This window comes from Micromesistius poutassou (assembly GCF_964030765.1).
Source record: "Micromesistius poutassou genome assembly, chromosome: 1".
Taxonomy (NCBI): Eukaryota; Metazoa; Chordata; class Actinopteri; order Gadiformes; family Gadidae; genus Micromesistius; species Micromesistius poutassou.
The window spans coordinates 13,195,454-13,220,327 of record NC_140271.1 but is presented as its reverse complement, the minus strand read 5'-3'; the positions used below and the strand labels follow the sequence as shown (position 1 = coordinate 13,220,327).

Below are 24,874 nucleotides of genomic sequence, written 5' to 3'. Positions count from 1 at the left end.
GTGGAAGACTGAATTGATAAGGCGATATAAGCAAAATCGTGAGGGTATCAAACTTGTTGTGGAATTAGTGAATAACACTCTGATAATTAGCAACAGGGAAAATGCAACTTTGCAATGATGATGATTTAGGAATATCGCAACCATCAGTGATGGTTAAAACACACGGGGGCAATGTTACAAATGTACCTTTAATCATCCTTAATTATTTAATATATAAATATAAATAAATCACTTAACCCATCATTAATTGTCTCATGTATTAATAGTAATACAACACTTTAATCATCATTATTTATTTCAAATAAAAATAAATGGTTTGAAGTAAAAAATAATAGGCCTATAACTACTCTTACTTATGATTACTATCTAATCATTTATTGTAAGATAATTTATTGTATTGAGTTTATAATCAGCTCAGTAAGGAGTCGGGAGTCGGACCAGTTGGGCTTCCGCTTGCGTTTCACGTTCTCTTCTCCTTCATTCATCATGATAGGAGGACTTGAACGGTGGTATGGGCTGATATTTAAAGTGTTTAGAGACGTAGCCACAGGTGTGCATGGGTGTGCCTGGGACACCCAAGCGTGGTCCTGGCACACCTAAATATTTTCAGAGTTAATTCATTGCAACGATTTCTTTCAATTTAAAGCAAAATGTGACAGAGAGCGCGGTGAGTGGTGCGCGTTGCACTAGGACTGCGTAGTGACCGGTCTAGGTCCACGCATTCGCTACCACAGAAGCGGGGCTGTGAAGGAAACCCCCCTATTGGATTTTGCGATTATATCCATACATTTCATTCCCCCATGTACAGTGTGGAGTGATTTAGTGGAGAGCCAGGGCTGCTTTCAGGATGGTCGTATCGATCGCTCCGGACCCTGGCTTCCACTGGACACTTGCAGCAGTTATTCTAACAGCGTTCCGGTAAATCACTGAACTTGAGGCCACCCAAACTCTCACAGGCGCACCTTAATTACAATCTCTGGCTACGCCCAAACTTTTAAGTGCTGGAAATATGCTCATTGGATAATAGTTTGCAGGGTGCTTTTAATTACTTCCTTGATATAATGCAATTTACGTATTTTTATTGTTTGCTTTGGCTCTCTTTTTAACGTGCATACAACGTCATTATCGTGGTCTGCACAAACTTGTCATCGTGCGTGTATTCTGCTAACTGCACTGTCCATAACTGTTTGATAGGACTTCATTTGTAGCCTAGGCTATTTCCTTATTTTTCGTTGATTTAGTGGGCTCGTTTTTGGGAAGTTGCGAATGAGTTTCACGGAGACCGCCGGCACTCAACAGCCAATCACTGTACTGACCGCTTCAAAACTCATGCACGAGAATCGACGTAAGGGGGCGTTAGGGGGCGTTACTCTTAGTTCACTCTTAGTGATTTATCCTTAGTATGAGTAGGTCTCAGCGGCTTTGTGAATAACTTTTAAGAAAAAACTCCTACGTAAAATGTTTTAGCGCGAGTTAGCACTCCTAGCAGTAAGATAAAAAGCTTTGTGAATACAGCCCCAGGTCTCTCCATGCCGGGTCTGGCTGCTTGACTGTCATCCATTAACGTTTGGCACTCTCTTGGTTCATCCTCTTAATTCGGCTGATTTGCTTCATTTTGCCTTCTTTGGCACCATAATAATGGATGACTCATGCAGAGATAAGGGTTTTAGCCACTTCTGTCTGCAAGGGCTGTGTTCAGACAAGTACCACAACTGTCCTATTCAACCACAGACAAAAGACGCAGTCATATTATTTGGGTCTGGACTATTGGAAGGTGTTGCTGTTTCAAAACCCAATAGTTAATGCAAAATAATTTTTCTTTTATGTAACCAACCTTGACTTGTTGGTGTGGTGCAGTTTGCGTTTTGCCAGAAGATGTCCTTGTTTGTGTATGAGGGTGGCATTGAGATAGTGTGTGAGTTCCTATCTGAGTTTGTATCTGATCCCCCAGGGAAGGATGCGTCCCATGAAGCCACCGGAAGAGGCCGACTTCCAGACCATCAAACTCATCAGCAACGGAGCATACGGGTGAACAGAGACTTTCTTAACTACAAAGTACAATCTGTTAGCTATAACAAACTACAACCTATAAACTACCACAAACTACAATCTGTAAACAACCACAAACTACAATCCATAATCTACCACAAACTACAATCTGTGAACAACCACAAACTGCAACAATCAATAATCTACCACAAACTACAATCTGTGAACAACCACAAACTGCAACAATCAATAATCTACCACAAACTACAATCTGTGAACAACCACAAACTGCTGCATGTGTGTCTCACCTGGGTGTGTCTTACCTGTGTGTCTTACTCTGGGTCCCCATGTCCCTCTGCGTCCCCAGAGCGGTGTACCGGTGTGTCTCACCTGTGTGTGTGTGTGTGTGTGTGTGTGTGTGTGTGTGACTCTGGGTCTTATGGTCCCCATGTCTCTCTCCCTCCCCCAGGGCCGTCTACCTGGTGCGCCACCTGGAGACGAGGCAGCGCTTTGCCATGAAGAAGATCAACAAGCAGAACCTGATCCTGAGGAACCAGATCCAGCAGGCCTTCGTGGAGCGCGACATCCTGACGTTCGCCGAGAACCCCTTCGTGGTCACCATGTTCTGCTCCTTCGAGACGCGCAGGCACCTCTGCATGGTCATGGAGTACGTGGAAGGTAGGTGGGGGGGTGTTTGTGTGTGTGTGTGTGTGTGTGTGTGTGTGTGTGTGTGTGTGTGTGTGTGTGTGTGTGTGTGTGTATGTATATGTCTGTGTTTGTGTGTGTATGTCTGTGTGTGTGTGTGTGTGTGTGTGTGTGTGTGTGTGTGTGTGTGGGTGTGTGTGTGTGTGTGTGTGTGTGTTTTTATGTGGTTGTGTTTGTCTATGTGTTTTGTGTGTCTGTGTGCGTGTCTGTCTGTGTGCGTGTCTGTTTGTGTGTGTGTGTGTGTCTGTGTGTCTGTGTGTCTGTGTGTGTGTTTTTGTGACCCCCTGACGGTCGGAGCGTGTGTTCCTGTAGGAGGAGACTGTGCCACCCTGCTGAAGAACATCGGGGCGTTGCCCGTGGAGATGGCCCGTATGTACTTCGCCGAGACGGTGCTGGCCCTGGAGTACATCCACAACTACGGCATCGTGCACCGGGACCTCAAGCCTGACAAGTGAGGCCTCGTCTCCCCCTTTCAACACATTACTCTCTGTCTTTAGAGGAGGCCTTTATCCAAGGGTTCAATGTCTGACATCTACATGCTCTCCTATCTGTGTCCCTCTCTCTTTCTCTCCTTCTCTTTCTCTCTCTCTCTCTCTCTCTCTGACTCTCTTTCGCCTTCTCTCTCTCTCTGACTCTCTCTCTCTCGCTCTCTATGTCTCGCTCAATTTTCTTTCTCTCGCTCTCTCGCTTTATATTTCTCTCTCTGTCTCTGTCTCTGTCTCTGTCTCTGTCTCTCTCTCTCTCTCTCTCTCTCTCTCTCTCTCTCTCTCTCTCTCTCTCTCAGTCTGCTGATCACGTCCATGGGACACATCAAGCTGACAGACTTTGGCCTCTCAAAGATGGGCCTGATGAGCCTCACCACCAACCTGTACGAGGGCCACATTGAGAAGGACACACGCGAGTTCCTGGATAAACAGGTGGGAGGAGGAGGAGAGGAGAGGGAGGAGAGAGGAGGAGGGGAGCATGAGAAGGAGAGAGATGGAGGAGGAAGGAAAGGAGGAGGAGAGGAAAGGGTGGAGGGGAGGATGGAGAGGAGGAGAGGAGAGGGGTGGAGGAGGAAATGAGAGGGATGGAGGAGAGGAGAGGGATGGAGGAGGTAGAAAGGAGAGGGATCGAAGAGAGGAGATGGATGGTGGAGGAGGAGAAGGATGGAGGAAAAGGAATTGGATGAGGACGAGAGGTATGAAGGAGATATTACAGAAGTATAAGTTACACTAAAGACCTCATTCCAAGTCAAACCAAATATCCTTCTTTGCTAGGCGATGCAGCAGCTAGCGTAATAAAGAGGATTTATTGGTTACTTTAATCATGTTTTATGGTCTAAAGGTTGCAGTTGAGCCCAGCTTTCAGCGGCCTGTGTTTGAAGCTTCCTTTTCTCTGGCCAGTCCATTACACTACCTTTGATGATCGGCCATCTGCACATCAGAGAAACTGCTGTGCTTTGATCCAATCTCGGAATCTGGGTAATGGGAATTGATCCCAATTCCATCCGTAGCATAGACTCCCTGCACTCATCCCACTAGCAACCTTGTCCTCACTCCTTCTCCTCGCGTTAAGGTGTGGCCGGTGGCTCCTAACCTTCCACGAGGTGTCGTCGACTGATTGAGCTGCTTTGACCTCAGAGGTCTCTGTTCTGTTAGTTTGAGAAATAACGGAGTACTGGAAAGCACTGCGTTGTCTGCTTGGTACGTGAGTTCAGCTTCCATGGTCAACTCCCTCCTCTCGTCATCTCCCCCACAGCCCCCTCAGTCTAGCAGAGTGGTCCTTCATCGACCTCAAACCACAAACAGATCTTACACCATCATCGCTTCATTATTGATGGCTTACTTCTATTTACTTCTAACCCTAACCCTATTTCTGGTCCTAATTTATTGATAACCACAAATCAAAGTAATTGATAATAAAAGTCAACTAACATAACAAAGCAAAATCAAATTAAGTACCCCCTGGAACCTGCTTACCAGCAGTGTATGACAGACTGAACCTTAACAGCAGTGAACCTCTGTGTTTGTGTGTGTGTGTGTGTGTGTGTGTGTATGTGTACGTGTGTGTGTGTGTGTGTGTGTGTGTGTGCGGGCATGTGTGTGTGGTCCCCAGGTGTGCGGGACCCCAGAGTACATCGCCCCGGAGGTGATCCTGCGGCAGGGCTACGGTAAGCCGGTGGACTGGTGGGCCATGGGCATCATCCTGTACGAGTTCCTGGTGGGCTGCGTGCCCTTCTTCGGAGACACACCTGAGGAGCTGTTCGGACAGGTCATCACAGGTGAGGGATGCTAACTCACCTCCAGTCTCCATGTACCGGACACTTCTACCAGTGCCCAGCACTCTTGGAAATTCACTTCACGGAATGAATCACGATTCATGAATATCGAGCAGTTCGAGAGATTTCGAGTAGTTTGGAAGAACGGACCTCTTCCGTAGTTCGGAATAAGTAGTTCGGTCCGTTCTTCCAAACTACTTGAGATCTCGAAGTGCTTGAAATCATGAATCGTGATTGATCGGAACAACGGAAGAGGTCTGTTCTTCCGAGTAGTTTGAGATTGCGAGTAGTTTGGAAGAACGGACCCCTTCCGAACTACGCTATGGTCTGCCAGTTTCCGTCCGTTCTCCCTTCCTAACGTGTTCCTCTGTTCCCTGGGGGTCTTTGTGTCATCTGGTCCTCCCTGGTCAGACGACATCATGTGGCCGGAGGGAGAGGAGGCGCTCCCCGCTGACGCCCAGCACCTCATCTCCACCCTGCTGCAGACCAATCCGCTGGCCCGCCTGGGGACAGGTAGCACACCGCCCGCTCCCGAGCACTCTGGAAGAACGACCGGCGTTCTGGAACAATCTAGAGATCTATAAATCTATCTATAAATAAATGTTATGATAATCTAGAATATCAACCAATAATACATTAGAAGAACGCCAAATAATCTGGAATGAGTACTAATCTCGTACTACTCATAATCTAGAATATCTCCATATCTTGAACAACTCCTGATTTAGAACCAGATAGAACAAACTAATCTGGAACCACTACTGATCTAATGATGTTCTCTGGTCTCTGCCATCCCCCTCCCGTCCTGCAGGCGGCGCCTTCGAGGTGAAGCAGCACTCGTTCTTCCTGGAGGTGGACTGGAACAGCCTGCTGAGGCAGAAGGCCGAGTTCATCCCTAACCTGGAGTCGGAGGAGGACACCAGCTACTTCGACAGTAGGTCACCCTGCAGTACCACGAGTCGCCACTTGGACGCTCGTAGCGGGACACACTGGGTTACTGTTAATGACGTTCTGATGGTGACACACTGCTCATAATCTTTTTCTAATTTTTTTGTGTATGTGTCTGTCTGTCTGTCTGTCTTTCTGTGTGTGTGTGTCTGTCTATCTGTCTGTTTGTGCATGTGCGTGTGTGTGTATCTGTCTGTTTGTGTGTGTGTGTGTGTGTGTGTCCTCAGCCCGCTCTGAGCGCTACCACCACGTCCACTCCTACGACGAGGACGACACCAACGACGACGAGCCGGTGGAGATGCACCGCTTCTCGTCCTGCTCGCCGCGCTTCAGCAAGGTGCCCGTTCTGCTACCCCGGGATTACTGGGTTTAACCACGTTCTACACCCATTTATGAACTGGTTCTGTCGCCAATGTCCACTGTCCTGTTATTACCGCGTCCTGTTAGCATGTTTTTTTACCGTTCTATTAGCGTGTTCTGATTCTGTGTTCCCTTTTAGTTTTCCTGTTAGCCATCGGGTTCTGTTAGTTTGTTCTTTCAATGTGTTCCGTTACCGTGTTCCGTTGACCTGTTCTCCTAGTCAACGCGCTCTGGTCTGCAGGTTCTACCCTGTAACATGACCGGGGGTCTGGTCCTGAGTTGACCCCCCCCAACGTCTCTCTTGGGCCTGCAGGTGTACAGCAGCATGGAGCACCTGTCCCAGCTGGAGCACAAGCCCTCGGTGGTGACGCGCCGCGAGCAGAAGGTCCCGCGCGAGGAGCGCATGGCCAAGAGGGAGAGCCTGGGCAGCCTGACCCTCAGGGAGAAGACCTGGAGGACAGGCTCCCCCGAGATGTGAGTGGAGCCCGCCTCAAAGGGTTATACTGTGGACAAGTGCATGGTTATCAGTTCTGAGAGGGGCGCGATGGTGTTAGACTCCCCGCTGAAAGGTTCCAGGGTCGATCCCCAGCGTCCTCACCTTTCCATAAGCATCCTTGATCCTTGCCTCCTGCTTAACGTGGTGGTCTGGCCAGTTGGTCTGGTTTGGCTCTCTCGATAAAAGTCTGCTAAACGAGGATTTCATTGTGATTAATTTCCTCGACGGGTGCTTCAGTAAATTATGTTTTATGACGCATGAGAGCACCAATCTCTGAGCAACCGCTCGGTAACGGCCAATTATAGAGCAGCTGACTCAGCAGGGGTGGGGAACTCTTCTGGAAGGTTGTGGGAGCGTTTCTCCGGTCCTGTGTGAGGACTGAGGGAGGGATAGTGGTGATCGCTGTGGATGTAGTGTTGGTTAGGCTGTTTACTCCCTACTGATGGAGGGAGGTGCTAGGTTCCACCCCAAATATCCATACCCTACCTTTATGTACCTTTGAGCAAGTTGCACCTTGCTGATTAATGACACGTATTCATGTGTTCATTTATTCATGCATTCATGTCTACATGGGTTCATTTGTTAACGTATTCATGTATTCACAGGAAGTCGTGAATATAAAAGTATTGGCTAAATGACACAATAGTAGCAGTAGGCTCATGCCCGCTCCATGTGTGACGGCCCCACTCAACATCCACTAATCAACGCTCGATACGAACGACCCCCGCTAACCCCGCCCCTCGGCGTGTCACGCCACCCAGGAAGCGGCTGTCGTGCTCCGAGGTCTCCTTCCCCGACAGCGACGCCAGCCCGCCGTCCGCCCGCGCCCGCCGCCGCTTCTCGGCGCTGATGGACACGCACCGCTTCGCCTCGCCACTGGAGGGCGACGGCGAGCTGGCGCTGGCCAGCCGGACGCAGCAGATGAAGACCAGGGGGGCCTCGCTGGAGGGGGCCCCCTCCTCCTGCAGCCAGGGGGACCTGAGGAGCAGCACCAAGGAGGGAGGAGCAGGAGGTAGGGGGTGGGGAGGGAGGAGGAGAGGAGCAGGAGGAATGGGGAGGGGGAGGGAGCTGCATAGGGGAGGAGTGGTGATGGGTGATACTGTGTTGTGTGTGTGGTCGCAGTGCATGTCAAATATCGTTGTTGTTGCACCCTCCCCGTCGCTGTCCTTGTTTCCCTCGCTCTTTTCTATGGTTCCTTCTGTAAGTCTCCAACTCTCTGCCTCCTCTCTCTCTATTTCTTAAGCTCTCTCTGTCTCCCTCTCTCTCTCTCTCTACATCCATGTCTCTTTCTCTCTATATCCGTGGCTCCCTCCCTCTCTCCTCACCCCCTCTGCTGTTTGGTGTCAGATTTAGTTAGTATGGTCCAGCCATTTTGTATTTGTCATCTTTCATTCATTCTTGGTGTCTCTCTCTCTCTGTCTCTCCCTCTGTGTGTGTGTGTGTGTGTGTCTCTCTCTCTCTCTCTCTCTCTCCCAGACAAGCTCCTGCGGCCGGCGGACGGCTGTGCCCCGAGCGGCGCCGCGGCCCCGGGGCACCCGGAGCCCCCGGCGGGGGGGTCAGGGGCCCGGGGCGGGGCCACCAACGACCTTGTCCTCAGGAGGGTCCGCCACCAGCAGCTGTCAGTCGACGGAGACAAGCTCGGCCCGCGGCCCGGGGCCAAGGTCATCAAGTCGGCCTCCGCCACCGCGCTGTCCGTCATCATCCCCGCAGGTAGACACACGCTCACGCACACACACACTCGCTCACGCACACACGCACACACACACACACACACACACAAATGCACACACATATACATACGCATGTAGTAACCCACAGGGAAACACGCTCACACATCTGTATTCACAGGTTCACACACATGCGCACACACACACACACACACACACAGATACACATACAGATACACATACATACACACACACACACACCCTGGCCCTATACCGCTGCCCCATTAACATCAACGTATCAATACTGGAGCAACAGAATATCAAGTCTATAAAGTATAAAGTACAAGAGCCTAGCACTCAAACCCCTCCCTCTCCTCCCTCCTCTCCCTCCCCCCCCCCCCCCCCCCCCCCCCCCCCAGTGGAGCAGCACGGCACCTCCCCCCTGGCCAGCCCCATGTCGCCGCGCTCCGTCTCCTCCAACCCCTCCTCGCGGGACTCCTCCCCCAGCCGGGACTACTCCCCCACCGTCAGCGCCCTGCGCTCGCCCATCACCATCCACCGCTCGGGGAAGAAGTACGGCTTCACGCTGCGCGCCATCCGCGTCTACATGGGCGACAGCGACGTGTACAGCGTGCACCACATGGTCTGGGTGAGCTCCGCCCCCCCCACTGTGTGTGCTGGCGACCGGGTTGTGCCCATATAAGGGCTTGTGTGTTGGGAACATGAACGGGCATGCTAATGGGTTACACCCGCGCACTGTCTTATGTGGTTACGCCCATATAAGGTCATATGGGCACGGTGATTGACTAAACTTTATTTATCAACCAATCAGCACATAGAGGAAGGAGGGCCGGCCCAGGAGGCGGGGCTTAGTGCCGGTGACCTCATCACTCACGTCAACGGGGAGTCGGTCCACGGTTTGGTCCACACAGAGGTGGTGGAGCTCATCCTCAAGGTACCTGTCTGACTGACCACCTGTCTGTCTGTCTGACCACCTGTTTGACTGTCTGACCACCTGTCTGTCTGACCACCTGTCTGTCTGAACACCTGTCTGTCTGACCACTTGTCTGACTGTCTCACCACCTGTCTGTCTGACTACCTGTCTGTCTGTCTGACCACCTGTCTGTCTGACCACTTGTCTGTCTGTCTGACCGTCTGTCTGTCTGACCACCTGTCTGTCTGTCTGTCTGACTAACTGTCTGTCTGCATCAGTCCATCTGTCTTCATGCCTGTGCTATGTGTGTTGTCAGAGTGGCAGTAAGGTGACGGTGACCACCACCCCGTTTGAGAACACCTCCATCAAGGTGGGCCCCGCCCGCAAGTCCAGCTACAAATCCAAGATGGCGCGCCGCAACAAGCGCAGCGGACCCAAGGAGGGGCAGGAGTACGTTACACACACACATACACGTGTCTCCTCCTCACAGGAAGAGGCACCAGACACCTCCTCCTTCCTCCTCCTCCCCTCCTCCTCCTCCCCCTCCTTCTCCTCCTCCTTCTCCTCAGTATAACATGTGTCTCCTCCTCCTCCTCCTCCCCAGTCTAACATGTGTCTCCTCCTCCTCAGTATAACAGTGTGTCCCCTCCCCCTCCTCCTCCTCCTAACCGTGTGTCTCCTTGTCGTCGTCGTCCTCCTTCTCCTCCTCCTCCTCCTCCCCAGTCTAACGTGTGCCTCCTCCTCCTCCTCCCCCTCCTCCTCCTCCTCCTCCTCCTCCTCCTCCCCAGTCTAACGTGTGCCTCCTCCTCCTCCTCCTCCTCCTCCTCCTAACGTGTGTCTCCTCCTCCTCTCAGGAAGAAGCGCTCCTCTCTGTTCCGTAAGATCACCAAGCAGTCCAACCTGCTGCACACCAGCCGCAGCCTCTCCTCCCTCACCCGCTCCCTGTCCAGCGGGGACAGCCTCCCCGCCTCCCCCACGCACGCCCTGTCGGCCCGCTCCCCCACGCAGAGCTACCGGCCCGCCCCCGAGACCCCCTACCCGGGTGAGGACCGCACGCACACTCACACACACACGCACGCACACACACGTGAAAACGCATACAAATAATACACACACAGACACGCATGCAGAAATACACACACACAGACATACACGCCAAAAATGCATACACACATGCATGCACAGACATACACACAGGCACACACACACACACACGCATGCACACAGCCACGTGCAAACACGCACATGCACACACACAGACTTGCACAAACACACACAGACATATACATATATACTAGGGCTGTCAACGAATATTCTAAATTTGAATATATATTCAAATAGTTTTTAAAAACAGACATTCAAAGGTGAAAATTAATATTCGAATGAGTGGGCGCACTGCAATTAATATTTGTTTCAATCACTGAATGAAGCCTGCCATATTTGGGACAAGAGTCGGGACCTTAAATTGCTTGCTCAAAACTCTTGATCAGCACTCAGCATTTGTTTATTGTTGTTGTTTATTTAAACCAGTATGCGCAGAGTGAGGGAGAGCGAGAGAGAGAGAGAGAAAAAGAGAGCGACTGAGCGAGCGAGAGCGAGGTCTGCGGTCTTGGCCATTAGTTCATTTACTTATTTTTGTGTAGGTAATATGTTGTCAAGTATGTTTAAACTTAAATAAACTACCTATACAAGTAGTTATGTCTCGTTGTATTAGTTTGTCCTGTTATTGACGTAATGCACGTCATTGACATAATGCGCAAATATAGATATTCAAACGTCATTTTTGAGCAATTTTGACAGCCCTAATATATACATACATATGCACACATGCAGACACACACACACACACACACAGACATGCACACGCATACACATGCCACATGCACACATACATAAATAAATACGCACGCATGCACACGCAAACAACGCACACACACCTACACACACGCGCACACACACATCTGACCCAGTGTTGCTCCTGCTGACGGTGTTGTGTCGCGGTCCCCAGGCACCTCCTCCCAGGGCAGCTCCCCGGCCACCAGCACGCCCAACTCCCCGGCCGCCTCGCAGCACATGCGCCCCAGCTCGCTGCACGGCCTCTCGCCCAAGCTGCACCGCCAGTACCGCTCGGCCCGCTGCAAGTCAGCCGGCAACATCCCCCTGTCCCCGCTGGCCCACACGCCCTCCCCCACCACCTCCTCCCCGCCCCCGCTGGCCGGCCACACCGTGGGCTCCTCCAACACCACCCAGGCCTTCCCCGCCAAGCTGCACTCCTCCCCCCCCGTCTCCAGGCCCCGCCCCAAGAGCGCCGAGCCCCCTCGCTCGCCGCTGCTGCAGCGCGTCCAGTCGGCCGAGAAGCTGGGCGGCGGTGGAGGAGGGGGCGGCGGCGGCGGCGGCGGCTCCTCCTCCTCCTCCCACCACACCTCCTGCTCCTCCTCCTCCTCCTCGCCCTCCCCGCTGACGGGGGGCGTGACCCTGAGGAAGCACAGCCTGGAGGTCTCCCACGGCGACTACCGCCGCGACTCCTTCCACTGCGAGCACAGCCTGCAGAGCCTGCTGGAGATGGAGGGGGAGAACGGCCCCGCGCCCCCCTCCCCGCCCTCCTCCTGCTCCTCCTCCTCCACGCCGTCCCCCCCCACCGTGGGGGAGCTGGGCGACGGGCTGCGCCCCGCCAGGAGATACGGCCGGCAGGAGTCGCCGCTGAGCCGCGAGGCCCCCGTCCCGCCCAGGGAGAAGGAGAGAGAGAGGGAGAGGGAGAGGGAGAGGGAGAGGGAGGGACGCACGGCCGACACGGAGACTCAAACCCAGGCGCCGAGCCTCACGGTCGAACCCAGGACCACCACCGCCGTGGACGCGCTGAGGTCGGCCCCCTCTGCTGGATCGCTGAAGAGCCCAGCTGCTCCAGCTGCCGCAGCCGAGGCTAGGCCTGGTCCCGGCCCCGCCCAGCCTGGCTCCGCCCAGAGCAGCTCCGCTCAAAGTGGCCTCGGGGAGAAGAGGCCCAGTGCCAGCACGTCCGTTTCTGGGGGTACAGGGGGTCTAGGGGGCATAACCAGCAAGACACCCAGTGAGGCCAGACCCAGTGAGGCCAGACCCATCCAGACCAGACCCAGTGAGGCCAGACCCAGTGAGACCAGACCCAGTGAGACTAGACCCAGCGAGACCAGACCCAGTGAAACCAGACCCAGTGAGACCAGACCCAGTGAGACCAGACCCAGCGAGACCAGACCCAGTGAGACCAGACCCAGTGAGACCAGACCCAGTGAGACCAGATCCTCTCCAGGGATCAGCGGCACCCAGCCGAGGGAGGGGGGAAAGGGTGCGAGCCTCGAGGCGACCAGACCGCCAGACAAGACTGAGGAGAAAGGAGGAGGCGTCGCCGGGAGAGACAAGGCGGGGGTCGCCCAGAAGTCTGCGGCCCCCCCTCCCCTGGTCCCATCCCGGGGGGGGAGGGACGGGGAGGTCAAGGGAGAGATGAGTGGCGGGGACAAAACCGCCAAAGTCGCCAAAGGACCAGCGGCCCCGGGGCCCTCACCCTCTCGCCCCACAGCAGCCCCCCCGCCCCACAAACCACAGCGAGGCTCCCAGGGGCCCAGGGAGGAGAGGGCCCGTCTGGAGGTGTTGGAGGAGAACCCCATGTCCCCCTCCTCCGCCGCCGCCTCCCCCTGCTCCGCCCGGCCCCGCCCGGGGTCCCCCGGGGAGAGGGCCAGCTTCGTCACCACGCTCACCAGCGTGGCTAAGACCGTGCTGGGGCCCATGAAGGGGCCCTCGCAGGACGCAGGGGCCAAGGGTAGAGACGGCCCCCGGGCCGGGGAGGAGAAGCGGGACGCGGCCGTAGGGAAACCTGAGGCTTCGACCGGAGGCCGTCGCGGGGCCCAGCCAGGGGCCCCAGGTTCGGCCCCCGGTGAGAGGGCCCCCGGGAGAGTCACCAAGCCCTCATCGTGATCAGAAGACGGTCGATGCCTTTACGCTCTGAAGAGATGAACCTGTAGCAGCAAACAGCAAACGCCACTCGGCAAAAAAACTAGCAAACTCCTCCCCCTGTTGAATGAAGCAAACCTTTCACGCCAAGAAAACGATTTAAAAAACACTAGAGTTACATAAATATAAAGTAAGACGACATACCTAAGGTGCATCAACCACTGTTCTGATATATGTGCAAAACTGTGTTGTGTGTCTGTGTACCTCCGACCACGGTGTGTTGTGTAGAGTTAGAGAGCAGTGTGTCTTAATGCATGTTTAGTGCACTGTACATGATCTAAACTAAAAAAAAAAAAAGAATATTTAATGAGAGAATACTACAGACCTTACGGTAGTTAACACTGTGAACACCTTGACAACAGACCACCACCAAAAACAAAAAAAACACCTAGCAGCGTCTTTAACCATAACCGCACGCGAAGAGGCCGAACCCCTCGCCATCACCGGGCATTACCCCCGACGTACGGGGTACTTAAGACCCCTGCAAAGCTCTTTAACACAGGAACTGGTCCTCATTCACACAGCGGCACATCTTGGGTCAGTCTTGGTTTCCTGGCGCCAGCTGGACGGGGAACTGAAAGTGGAAGTCCCCACTCGGTTCCCCATCCAGTTAGCGTTATGAAAGCAGATGGTTGGGGTTGTTGCTATTTGCTGTCCGTCACTCAGGCCCATTCGACCCCAGAAGTCTCCCATCACTCAAAGGTTGATGCGGTTGTTTGATTCAAAAGCCCACAACTTCCCACAAGCCCACAAACTACTTCATGTTTGTCTTATAAAAAACATGATTTTTGAGTTTCTTGCACAGAACTGCTTGCTGTGGTCGGCGTGGCGACGGGTTTGTTTTGTTTGTGTTTAAGGGCTGTATCCGGCGGTCTGCAATAAGCGGAGTGAGCAGTTTTCCCGTTTTTAGACGTAACCAAACTTTTTGTGAATCGTGCAATGAGAGTCCAGCCGTCCACGTGAGTACATTAGTGTGTGTGTGTGTGTGTGTGTTTGATGTAGAGGGACTTCTGTCACATGACCCGCGCTAAGAACTTACCGCACTAAAGGTACGTAGGCTAGGCCACCCCCTCCCGTCTATCGCCCCCGTGCGTCAATGCATAACGTAGCATTTTACGCCGTAGTCCTTGGAGAGACGTGATTGGTCGTTTAGGGGTCGTAGTGGTATTGTTGTTTACAGTGGTATTTATAATGATGATATGCAATCCTCTAGTGCCCTAGGAGTCGCAGTGCCCCGCGGCCAGTGGTACAGTGGTACAGTGGTACAGTGGTAGGCCGGCTGAGCACACCGGGATTAAGGTTTCCAGCAGCATCCTAGTTGTGACGTCACATATCTTCTCCCGCGTGTAATGCTCTTGACTTGAAACGCCGTGTAAAAGGATTCCCACCCTACTGGTGTTAGACCGCCACCTGGTGTGAGACTGCCGCCACCTGGTGGACTGTGAGGAGTATGACACCACGAGAACGAGTAAGATGTGAGTGTTTAGCTTTATTTTTTTGTGTTATGTGCGCGTCGCAGACTCGATACCCGATACCCGCAGAACTGTTCCTTTGCTTTTTTACCTTTACTCTTGCAGTCCGGAGCATGACCACGTGATCTAACGATGCTTTGAACATATCGAACCGGAGGAAACGCATTTTATATTTTAAATGCCCAGTAATTTATTCATGCGAGAGAATGAGAAAATTGCACTTTATGTCCGAAAGTCTGATTACTATTTATTCTTTTTTACTTTTTCTAATTGATGACCTAATTTATTTCAACGTGTTGGTGTGCGTGTTGAATTACTGCTTTGCCACAGAAATCCAGTTGTTGTTTTTGTCAGATTAGTTTTGCCGATGTTCATGTGTTTGTATTTGTGTTGTTCTACGAGGGTTGGGATGTGTATATGTCCATGTATGTCTGTTAGTGTTATTAGCCTATTATTTTTGTATTATAATAACCACATATTTGTCCTCACTGTTGAACTCGTCGCTTCATGACCTTGTAACAGATTCCAGTACAGTTGGGTGGAAAACTGATGCAGAAAATAATAATTGTGCAGAAAACATAATAAAAGCAGAGACCGAATTGTTTGTGTTCATCGTGTCTTGTATTTTATTTTATTTTTATTGGGATCAAAATATCAGTACACTATCAATGTGTAAATATCGTTTTCGTGTTTTTTTTTTAAAGAAAAATATAAATAAATCTTAGCCAAGTAGACAGCGAAACAATGAACAGTGTTTCTTCTAAATAATATATCGTGTTTTTTGATCGGTAAAAAAACAAAAACTCGATTGAAAATAACAATATAGGCGTGTTTCCGGTCCAGATTGGTAATCTGTGAACCAATCACAACGCGGCAGTGAATAAACAGGAAGTGACTCAACTCCAGCTCCATTGCTTCGTGTAGGTCCGTTGAATCGTTCACTGACCGACGCTTCTTCTGACACATCTCATCAACACGGGCGCTTATCGATCTGCACCTGAATGATTAAATGTCCTATCGATCAGGAATACGTTAAACTGTTAAAAACGGGGAAGCTGCCGGTGGTTTGAGAAGTATCGTGAGATGTTATGACCGGAGAGAGAACACTAACGAAGGTAGAGTTTATGAATTAATGTCTGATGCACTGCACGCCTGATCACTGCAGAAAGGTGGATAACATGTCGATATAAGACATGGAATCATACCTATAATAAAATAGTGTCAACTATTGTATTGGGAGGCCCTGTAACCTAAGGCTTGTAAAAATATATATATATTTGAAATTGGTTTATTTTCCAATCAGTTGTCTCATATCCTTGTGAGACTACTCATCCTTGTCTCTGGGAACTTAAAATTCAAGGCTTGAGATACTTGAGATACTGCAAAAATAATATTCTGCAGCATTGATTTCTTTATGGCACTGTACAACTCTGCAACACAACTTTAAACAAGAGTCATAAGGTTGATGGTCACCTGGTTTGTTTCATGCGTGATTTCCTGATTATTAGAGCGTGACTTCTGTCCCGGTCTAACCTCCGTCACGCTCTGACCTCCGACTGTGAAACAACATTATCTTTGTGCGTCAACAATAACTTCACATTGCATTATGGTTATGTGTTCCCATGGTGACCGTCCACTACGTGTAACATGTCGTAGTATGTTGCCATGGCAATTAAAAATACTTGTATCTATATCCTTCTCAGCTATGGATCGCTGCTCCTCTACCGAGGTCTGTGGGGGGGTCTGTGAGGTCCATGGTCACCTCAGCCTCCCTCCAGAAGAGGAGCCCACCGAGGACTGGTTGCTGGTCTCCTCCAACTCCCTGGGGTCCCGAGGCATCGCGACGGACCAGGAGGAGGAGGAGGAGGAGGAGCAGAGGGGAGAGCAGGAGGAAGGCCGGCCCCCCAAACTGAAGTCCAAGCTGGTGTCGGCCTGGAACAGCCTCAAATACGGTCTGTGAACCCACCTCTGGTCCGCTGTCACTCAAGATATGAAGGCAATAATATTTCAACATATATGGTCAGACATATGGTTAATAATGTTTTTATTTTCATTCTACCCATCTGTGTGATTTATTCAACTCACCAGGCTGGTCACTGAAGCAGAAATCTCACTTTGGTCGAAGTTCCCCAGTGACCATACTGGGACACTGCTTCCAGCTCAACCAATCAGGTAAGAGTACACATCTGTTTAGCTATTCCAGCTCAACCAATCAGGTGTCTCTCCCCAGGGGGCTGGCAGCGTTTCCTGTGTAGCTCCTCCTCTGCTGTGTAGCTCCTCCTCTCTGCTGTGTAGCTCCTCCTCTCTGCTGTGTGTAGCTCCTCCTCTCAGGGGTGTAGCTCCTCCCCTCTGTTGTGTACCTCCCCAGGGGGCCGGCAGCGGTTCCACTGCAGCTTCTCGTCCCTCCTCTGGCTGACGTACCGCCGGGGGTTCTCCCCGCTGGCCGGCTGCTCGCTGACCTCCGACAGTGGCTGGGGGTGTGTCCTCCGCACCGGCCAGATGCTGCTGGCCCAGAGCCTCCTGCGGCACCTGATGCCCCCAGGTGAACGGCCAATCAGGGAGCCGGCCAATCAGGGAGCCAGCCAATCAGGGAGCCGGCCAATCAGGGAGCCGGCCAATCAGGGAGCCGGCCAATCAGGGAGCCGACCAATCGAGTTGCGGCCGTTCGGGCGACTTGATCGAGTAACAGCAGATGAATAACTAGGAAAATAGTAATTAGAGTAGGGTAAGGGTGGATTATAACTGGAAACCTGATCTATATCTATAGATACGGGTATAGATATTGATCTATAGATACCGATATTGTGTGTGTGTGTGTGTGTGTGTGTGTGTGTGTGTGTGTGTGTGTGTGTGTGTGTGTGTGTGTGTGTGTGTGTGTGTGTGTGTGTGTGTACACTGATCGATTTCTGGTCCCTGCCCCCCCCCCCCCCCCCCCCTCCCCAAGGCTGGACCTGGTCCCAGGGCTACCTGGGGGTCCGAGACGACCTGGACCTCCCCTCCACCCCGGGGGGAGGAGCTCCGAGGAGGAGGAGGAGCCTGGAGCCCCAGCTGGCGGTGCGGGTGGAGGAGGGCCACCGGCGGGTGGTGTCGTGGTTCGGGGACCACCCCTCGGCGCCCTTCGGGGTCCCCCGGCTGGTGGAGCTGGGGCGCAGCTCGGGGAAGCGGGCGGGGGACTGGTACGGACCCTCCATCGTGGCCCACATCCTACGGTGAGGCGCTCCACGACCTGGGGGTGAGGGTGGAGCTGGACCGGCTGGAGGAGGTTAAGGTGGTGCCACCTTGCGTACTAAATACTATAGTACTATCTGTCAAGTTATATATGTTAACCAAGTAAAATAGTCTAACTAGGACTATGTTCTAATATATTCTAGCCAATCCCACAACACTAGTGGGACCTGGTGGTTATATAAGCAGCAGTAGCTGCTCTGGTAATACTGCTTCTCTACCTCCATCGTCACCTTACACTGCATGTAACGTACTGCTGTCGTACTCTTTAATTACTGTGTGTGTGGGTGTGTGTGTGTTCCAGGAAGGCTGTGACAGCAGCAGCTGACGTTCCTAACCTGGCGGTGTATGTGGCTCAAGACTGCACCAGTAAGAAGGTTACACCTTCCACTGAGTCTGTTTAGGATTCAGTAAATGACCTGTATCTCCTCACCTCTGTAAAAGTACAGCCGTACACATTCTACTAAAAACAGAACAGTAGTTCTGAGAGTTGGGCGGCTTCAGGTTTTACTGGTATGGTACGATGTGTCAGCTGGCTCGGTTAAATGATATGCAATCGGAATCTACCGGCATTTTTTCATGATCAGACATCATTGTTTATGTCAGCAGCTTGTGTTGATGCTAAAAATAACTTGAATTGCATTAGAAATATGCAAAATATATAGTATATAATATCCAATTATCCATGAAGGCTCCTTACCCGATGCTCTCCCCCCCCCCCCCCCCCCCCCCCCGGGTCTCCAGTCTACCTGGAGGACGTGAGGAGGCTGTGCAGAGAGCCCCTCCCCAGGGACGTCTCTCTGCTGGGCAGCCCCGGTCCGGCCTGGAAGTCCCTCTTGGTCCTGGTCCCGGTCCGCCTGGGGGGGCAGGACCTCAACCCCTCCTACATCTCCTGTGTCAAGGTCCCCGAACCCCCCCCAAACAAGTTCCATTATACATTTTACATTGACATTTACATTTATCAGACGCTTTTATCCAAAGCAACTTACAATAAGTACATTTGTCAGAAGAAAGAGAAACAACAATGTATGGCTGTCGGTACAGTAAGGATGTTCATAGAACCAAGTGCCAAGCAATAACAATTGCTAGGTTAACCCATTCCCTGTATACAACAGAGGTAGCTAGGGGAAGATGCTACACAAAGTACTATTTTTAAGTGCCCGGACATACAACAGACTGTGAGAAAGTGAAACCTTTCTCACTTCCAGCGACAGGACAGTTTGATTGCTATGTTTGAAATGGTCCCCCCTGACACATGGTATGGCCTAATGGGCCTTGATTGGTCCACCTGTGACTAATTAGGTGGCCTATTTAAGGGGTGTCGCATTGTTTCTTTGGGAGGGTAAGGAAGAGGTGGCTTGACGTGAGGCCACTACTTACACCCTCCTGTTAGGCTAAATGATGCTGTATTTCAGCTAGAAAATTGCTAACAGCTTTTCTTTTGTTCTTTTCAAATGTTAATTTGTATTTTTGGAACCATTTATTTATTGTTTGTTTTGTTTTTGGGAAGTGAATTAAACTTCTTTTTGGAATTGCCCTCGTGCAATTCCTCATGCAAAAGTGCTTAAGGGGGGTGGGGGGGGAGGCTATGCAGAGTCTAGGTTAAGTTTCCCTGTCCCAAACGACATGGACTCACCCATATACCTACACATGGTTTATCTTCAATCTGAAACTATTCCAAATGGTCTCATGAGTGTTATTGTGATGATCCCTGCCCTGCAAGTACAGATCTGAGATCAGCACAGTCCGTTTGTGATTTGAAGATCACCTTCTCATCCTCCTGGTTCCTCGTTGTAGAAGCTGTTGATGCTGGAATGCTGCGTTGGAATCATCGGAGGAAAACCGAAGCATTCCCTGTTCTTCATCGGTTTCCAGGGTAAGTCACGGAATAATATATATACATAAATGATTATGAATTCACATTTGTGCGCTCATAGAAAGAACACCAATGTGGTTGTATTGGGCGTTGCTCACATAGTGCGATAAGAGCTTAGGGGAAAACGTACGCAGGCACCGTGACACAAACCAGCATGGGGTCGGAGGTCATCTGTGATGAAGTCATTCGGCACCAGATCGGTAGTTAACTGGGTGGTGCCGGCTGAGAGTTGAGCTTTAAATGTGGCTTTTATATTAATTTAAAAAGTTTTATCAATGACATTGATTCATGATACTGTTGATGTGCTATTTGTTGTTTATGCCAGAGGACTATCTGCTGTATCTGGACCCCCACTACTGTCAGCCCACCGTGGACGTGAGGCAGGAACACTTTCCCCTGGAGGTATGGGGGACTTAACCAGGACTACTGTCCTGGTTACACTTTCTCTTTGACTTCTATCTCAACTTTGTCTCCTACTTTCACTTTGTCTCCTACTTTCACTTTGTCTCCTACTTTCACTTTGTCTCCTACTTTCACTTTGTCTCCTACTTTCACTTGTCTTTGTGTTTCTGTTGATCTTCTGCATGATCTTCACGCAGAGAGGAACCTGGAGCATGAATATGTAATTTTTAAAGATGTTAAATACCTCGTCTGGGTTGAAATTAGGGGACAAGGAAAGCACTCACTCACTCACACCCTCTCTCTGAGCCCGGTCTTCTCCTGTTCTCTCCAGTCGTTCCACTGTAAGTACCCCAGGAAGATGTCCTTCAGCCGCATGGACCCCAGCTGCACCTTCGGTTTCTACGCCAAGACGCAGAAGGACTTTGGCTCCATGTGCGCGGCGGTCAGTGAGGTACGGAGGGGTCCCGGGTCAGTCCTCAGTCTGGCCTCTGTTTGGCTGCTTCTCCATGTGGCTGCTATACTTTCGTATGTCCATAAGTACTTTGTGGCTCGCCATGAATTTGGAAAAAACCTCAAAAGGGAGAGTGAATGTGCTACATGTCGTATGTTCTGCATGTTTGTGGATTTCTATTGACTCCTCCTCCTTTTGACTCCTCCTCCCCCTACCAGGCTCTGTCTTCCTGTGAGAAGTACCCCATGTTTATCTTCTCTGAGGGCCTCAGTCAGGAGATGTGGGGCCCCTCGGACTCCCCAGACCCCCCCTCCCAGACCGGGACCACCAGCAGCAGCTGTGTGGAGGAGTTTGTCTTCCTCTGACCTTCATGAAGACCCAGAAGAGGAGCAGGAGGTTGTGGAGCAGCTACCGGAGAAGAGAAGGTCCTTCTGAAGAACACTGGAGATCAAATCGGTGCCAACATTGCTGTAAACAGTGGAGATGTGTGGAGACTGTTGTGTTTTTTTATTGCTGTATTATTCTTTTATGAAAGCATAAATATAGCATATAAATATAGTCGATGTAAATCAGACAATGAAGATGATTTTAATGTAAATAGCATACTGTACATTTTATATATTTTATCTGCTCTTGTGTGAATGTTTGCCATTAAATAAATAAGACATCTTTACAAGATTGACCGTATCCCAGAAGAATAACTAATAATTAATTCTGCTGGGAGGCTTCCTGTGAATGTTTGATCTCGTTCTCTCCAGTCCTACTTAACGACATGATCACCACCGTGCATCTGCTCATCATGTGACGCTCGCCTCCTGCGGGGTAAAGTGGATTAGAGAACAGGATTCCCAGACCACATGACACGCAGACTTAAAAACACCCAGTCTGACCCCACTAGACTAGGTCACGAGAGGGATGTGAGGAAGAGACAAAATGGTGGGTGTCTCAAAGGAATCACAGAAAATGGTATTCTGTGTGACATGAGTTTGTTCCACAGCTTTCTGTTGAAGGTGGGGGTGGGTCTCATGTCTCTAATGGTGGAGGTGGGCCTCAGGTCCCTCCCGTACTGTTAGAGGTGAGGGTGGAGGTGGGCCTCAGGTCCCTCCCGTACTGCTGGAAGTAGAGGTGTGTGTGGTACTGTCTCTCCGGCAGCACCAGCCTCACACAGAAGCCCAGCTCCTGCTGGCTGAGGTCTGCTCTGAGCCGGTACCCCAGCACCGTGGCACCGGGGCTCTGCCGGGGCCGCAGCAGCTCCTCCAGGCCCCCGGGGGCCACGCCGCCCCGGGCCACACACCTCCGTCGCACCCTCTCGGTGGAGGCCCTGAGCAGGGCCACCTCCCCCCGCAGCCTCTCTCCGCCGTACCGCCCCGCCTGCTCCCAGAGGAGCCCCAGGAAGCGCTCGTACAGCAGCACGTCGCGCCCGTTCCAGGCCCGCGCCCGGCCCCGCTCCCGGGGGCCCAGCGGGGTGACGTGGCTGAGGGTGCGGGCGTTGAGGCGGACGGAGGCCAGCTCCTCCCCCTCCAGCCCCAGCAGGGCGCCCAGCAGCACCAGCGACTCGTCCAGGTGCTCCGCGATCAACACCAGCCGGAGGCCCGCCTCCAGCGCCGCCAGGTCCGCCTCCCACTCCGACGAGTTCCCCGCCGCCACCGCCGCCGCCGAGTCCAGCCCCAGGTCGAAGCTCATGGGGTTCCGGGCCAGGCCGTTGCCGGGGCGACCGGGGTCCCAGAAGCGCTCCGGGGTCTCCAGGAAGAGCTCCAGGGCGGAGGCGGGCGGGGCGGAGGCCTCGGCGGAGGCCTTGGCGAGTCTGAAGGCGGGGACGACGGAGGTGTGGGTGGAGAAGACTGACTCGAAGGTGGCCACGGGGTCGCGGAGGACGGTGATGTAGACGGTGTCGGGGGGCATGACCTGACGGAGATCGGGGAGGTGGAGCCTCATGGGGCTGACCAGGAGGTCGAACTGAGACGCACCTTCGGGTAACTCCTCCACAAAGTCTGCCCTGAACCTGCACGGAGAGTAAGGGCGGTAAGAAGAGGCTTTTAATGTGAAGGAGGGTGGGAGGGTCAGTACTATCCTTTTAGGAGGATGGGATGGTCAGTAGGCTTTTAATGTGAAGGCGGATGGGAGGGTCAGTACTAGGCTTTTAATGTGAAGGAGGATTGGATGGTCAGTAGGTTTTTAATGTGGGGTGTGCACGAATATGCAAATGGTAAATTAGTTGGTCATTGAATTATTCAACTCTATATCAAAGGAAAGGAATGCAGTTTGCACTAAACTAGGCACTTATCTGTTTGTGGGTCCATACTTCAAGTGGACAAACACACAAACACACACTAGCGCACAAGACAGTCATATCTTCAGCTGAACTGATAGTTGTAGTTAGGGAAGGATCTCTCCTAGATATACACAGAGATAGATATACAGATATCTATTTATATATTTAAACAGAGAGATGGATAGATATATATACAGCGAGATATAGATTGATATACAGACAGACAGATAGATATACAGACAGATAGATAGATACAGAGAGATAGATATACAGATAGGTACTTGTGTGGATAGCTGAACGTGTAGCTGTCGCGAGGGAAGGCGAAGGTGGCGCCCTCTCTCTCCCCAAGGCGGAACAGCAGGTTCTGCACCGAGCCCGCACCCGTCTTGGTGGTTTTGAGGAACGCGACAGGAGGGGATGGGACCCGGGTCTGCTGTGTGCTGTTCCCCAGCCAATCAGACCCCAGGCCCACATGTGAGCCCCCTCTGATTGGCTCCTCGCTAGGCTCTCTCATCTCTCCTGATGTTCTACTCCAGGAACGGCTTTGGAGATAAGGAAGGATGAGGATTTAAAACATGTATGAAACATTAGTATATCACAGCTCCCAGGATCTGCCCGTTGCATCCAGTTTAACTCCACAATGCTGGTGTAAAGGGTGGTGTCTGATCTGAGCCAACCCACCCACATCACACCTCTCCTCCATCCGTAGGTAACCCTCCCTAACCCCTAACCCCATCCCTCCTAACCTCCTAACCCCAACCCTACCTCTCTCCCTACCCCTCCCCCGTACCTCTCTCCATATCTCCTCTCTACCTCCCTCCCCACCTCTCACCCTACCTCCCTCCCTACCTTCCTCCTTATCTCTCTCCCTACCTCCCTCCCTACCTCTCTCTCTACCTCTCTCCCTCCCTCCCTACCTCTCTCCCTACCTTCCTCCTTACCTCTCTCCCTACCTCCCTCCCTACCTCTCTCCCTACCTCCCTACCGCTCTCCCTACCCCTCTCCCTCCCTCCCTCTATCCCTACCTCCCTACCTCTCTCCCTACCTCCCTCCCCACCTCTCTCTGTACCTCCCCCGTACCTCTCTCCATACCTCTCTCCCTACCTTTCACCCTACCTCTCTCCCTACCTCGCCATCCCTCCCCATCTGCAGGAAGACCCGTTCAAACCTATCACAACACATCTAGAACACAGATGTGTTGAGATGCAACCGACAGTTCTGCTTTCTATCTACCAGGTGGTGCACTCTGTTGTTCTGTGGTTCTAGAAACCAGGCAGTGCAGCAATTCTGCACACAGAAGGTCACGTCGACAGGGTCACCCAGCCCCAGCCACAGCTTGTTTACCTGGACGGTCGTAGCATCCGAGCGGCCAGTAGAGCGATGAGCACCGCGGCCCCCAGAACCACCAGTAGGTGGCGGCGCCTGCACACCAGTGTGACCCACCGTTGGAGGGCCATGTCCCCCCCCGTGGCCCGGCGTCCTGGACCCCTGCTGTACGGTGGCGGTGGCGGGATGCTTGCTGCGGGCATGGCGCGCTCACACACACACACACACACACACACACACACACACACACACACCGCTGTCTCTGCTCTCAGGGGAAGACTTAGGGGCGGCCGGTGGACGGCGTACGGCTGACCTATAATCTGGATCAGACAGACGGCAGGGCGGTCGGTACGGTGGCCCGGAGGACTGGAGCCAGTGAGGACCGAGTCACAACAACAAAAACAACAACAAAAACACAACATGATGCAAATGACACTAGGCAGTGACAGGTTTTCATCAAAAACAGAATCAACAGGATTCAGGTGATTGCTGTGTTTATCCTGGGGGATTTGT

At 52.1% G+C, this 24,874-nt stretch overlaps 3 protein-coding genes across 3 annotated transcripts in view; 2 read left to right on the top strand and 1 right to left on the bottom strand.

Moving 5' to 3' along the window:
• Positions 1-13,301, top strand: part of mast1b (microtubule associated serine/threonine kinase 1b) — a gene marked incomplete at both ends in the record, with an annotated part of 40,162 nt that extends 26,861 nt beyond the window's left edge. The window contains 17 exons of the mRNA XM_084488772.1: positions 1,952-2,028; positions 2,459-2,667; positions 3,007-3,145; positions 3,479-3,611; positions 4,792-4,957; positions 5,366-5,467; positions 5,766-5,888; positions 6,130-6,239; positions 6,576-6,736; positions 7,520-7,770; positions 8,235-8,468; positions 8,845-9,074; positions 9,258-9,380; positions 9,676-9,809; positions 10,214-10,401; positions 11,368-11,729; positions 11,775-13,301. Of these exons, the coding sequence (XP_084344898.1) occupies positions 1,952-2,028; positions 2,459-2,667; positions 3,007-3,145; positions 3,479-3,611; positions 4,792-4,957; positions 5,366-5,467; positions 5,766-5,888; positions 6,130-6,239; positions 6,576-6,736; positions 7,520-7,770; positions 8,235-8,468; positions 8,845-9,074; positions 9,258-9,380; positions 9,676-9,809; positions 10,214-10,401; positions 11,368-11,729; positions 11,775-13,301 (4,269 nt within the window). The remainder of the gene's footprint in view (positions 1-1,951; positions 2,029-2,458; positions 2,668-3,006; positions 3,146-3,478; positions 3,612-4,791; positions 4,958-5,365; positions 5,468-5,765; positions 5,889-6,129; positions 6,240-6,575; positions 6,737-7,519; positions 7,771-8,234; positions 8,469-8,844; positions 9,075-9,257; positions 9,381-9,675; positions 9,810-10,213; positions 10,402-11,367; positions 11,730-11,774) is intronic.
• Positions 13,302-15,728: 2,427 nt separating this feature from the next.
• Positions 15,729-21,441, top strand: atg4db (autophagy related 4D, cysteine peptidase b). Its single transcript, XM_084488255.1, has 11 exons — positions 15,729-15,924; positions 16,513-16,761; positions 16,898-16,981; positions 17,178-17,351; positions 17,754-18,018; positions 18,339-18,403; positions 18,779-18,936; positions 19,832-19,910; positions 20,236-20,312; positions 20,644-20,763; positions 20,982-21,441. The coding sequence occupies exons 2-11, from the start codon at positions 16,515-16,517 to the stop codon at positions 21,126-21,128; spliced, it is 1,416 nt and encodes a 471-aa protein (XP_084344381.1). The 5' UTR covers positions 15,729-15,924; positions 16,513-16,514; the 3' UTR covers positions 21,129-21,441.
• Positions 21,442-21,813: 372 nt separating this feature from the next.
• LOC311393726 (galactose-3-O-sulfotransferase 2) lies at positions 21,814-24,564 on the bottom strand (the record flags this gene model as incomplete). The annotated part of the gene is made up of 3 exons (XM_084488770.1): positions 21,814-22,765; positions 23,317-23,562; positions 24,380-24,564. The coding sequence occupies 3 exons, from the start codon at positions 24,562-24,564 to the stop codon at positions 21,814-21,816; spliced, it is 1,383 nt and encodes a 460-aa protein (XP_084344896.1).
• Between the last annotated feature and the right edge of the window lie 310 nt (positions 24,565-24,874).

Excerpts from the sequence above, each read along its gene's own strand:
- atg4db (XM_084488255.1), top strand. The coding sequence starts at position 16,515 with ATGGATCGCTGCTCCTCTACCGAGGTCTGTGGGGGGGTCTGTGAGGTC. Across the intron at positions 17,352-17,753 it reads GCGGCACCTGATGCCCCCAG|GCTGGACCTGGTCCCAGGGC; the intron begins GTGAACGGCCAA and ends CCCCTCCCCAAG. Across the intron at positions 20,764-20,981 it reads TGTGCGCGGCGGTCAGTGAG|GCTCTGTCTTCCTGTGAGAA; the intron begins GTACGGAGGGGT and ends TCCCCCTACCAG.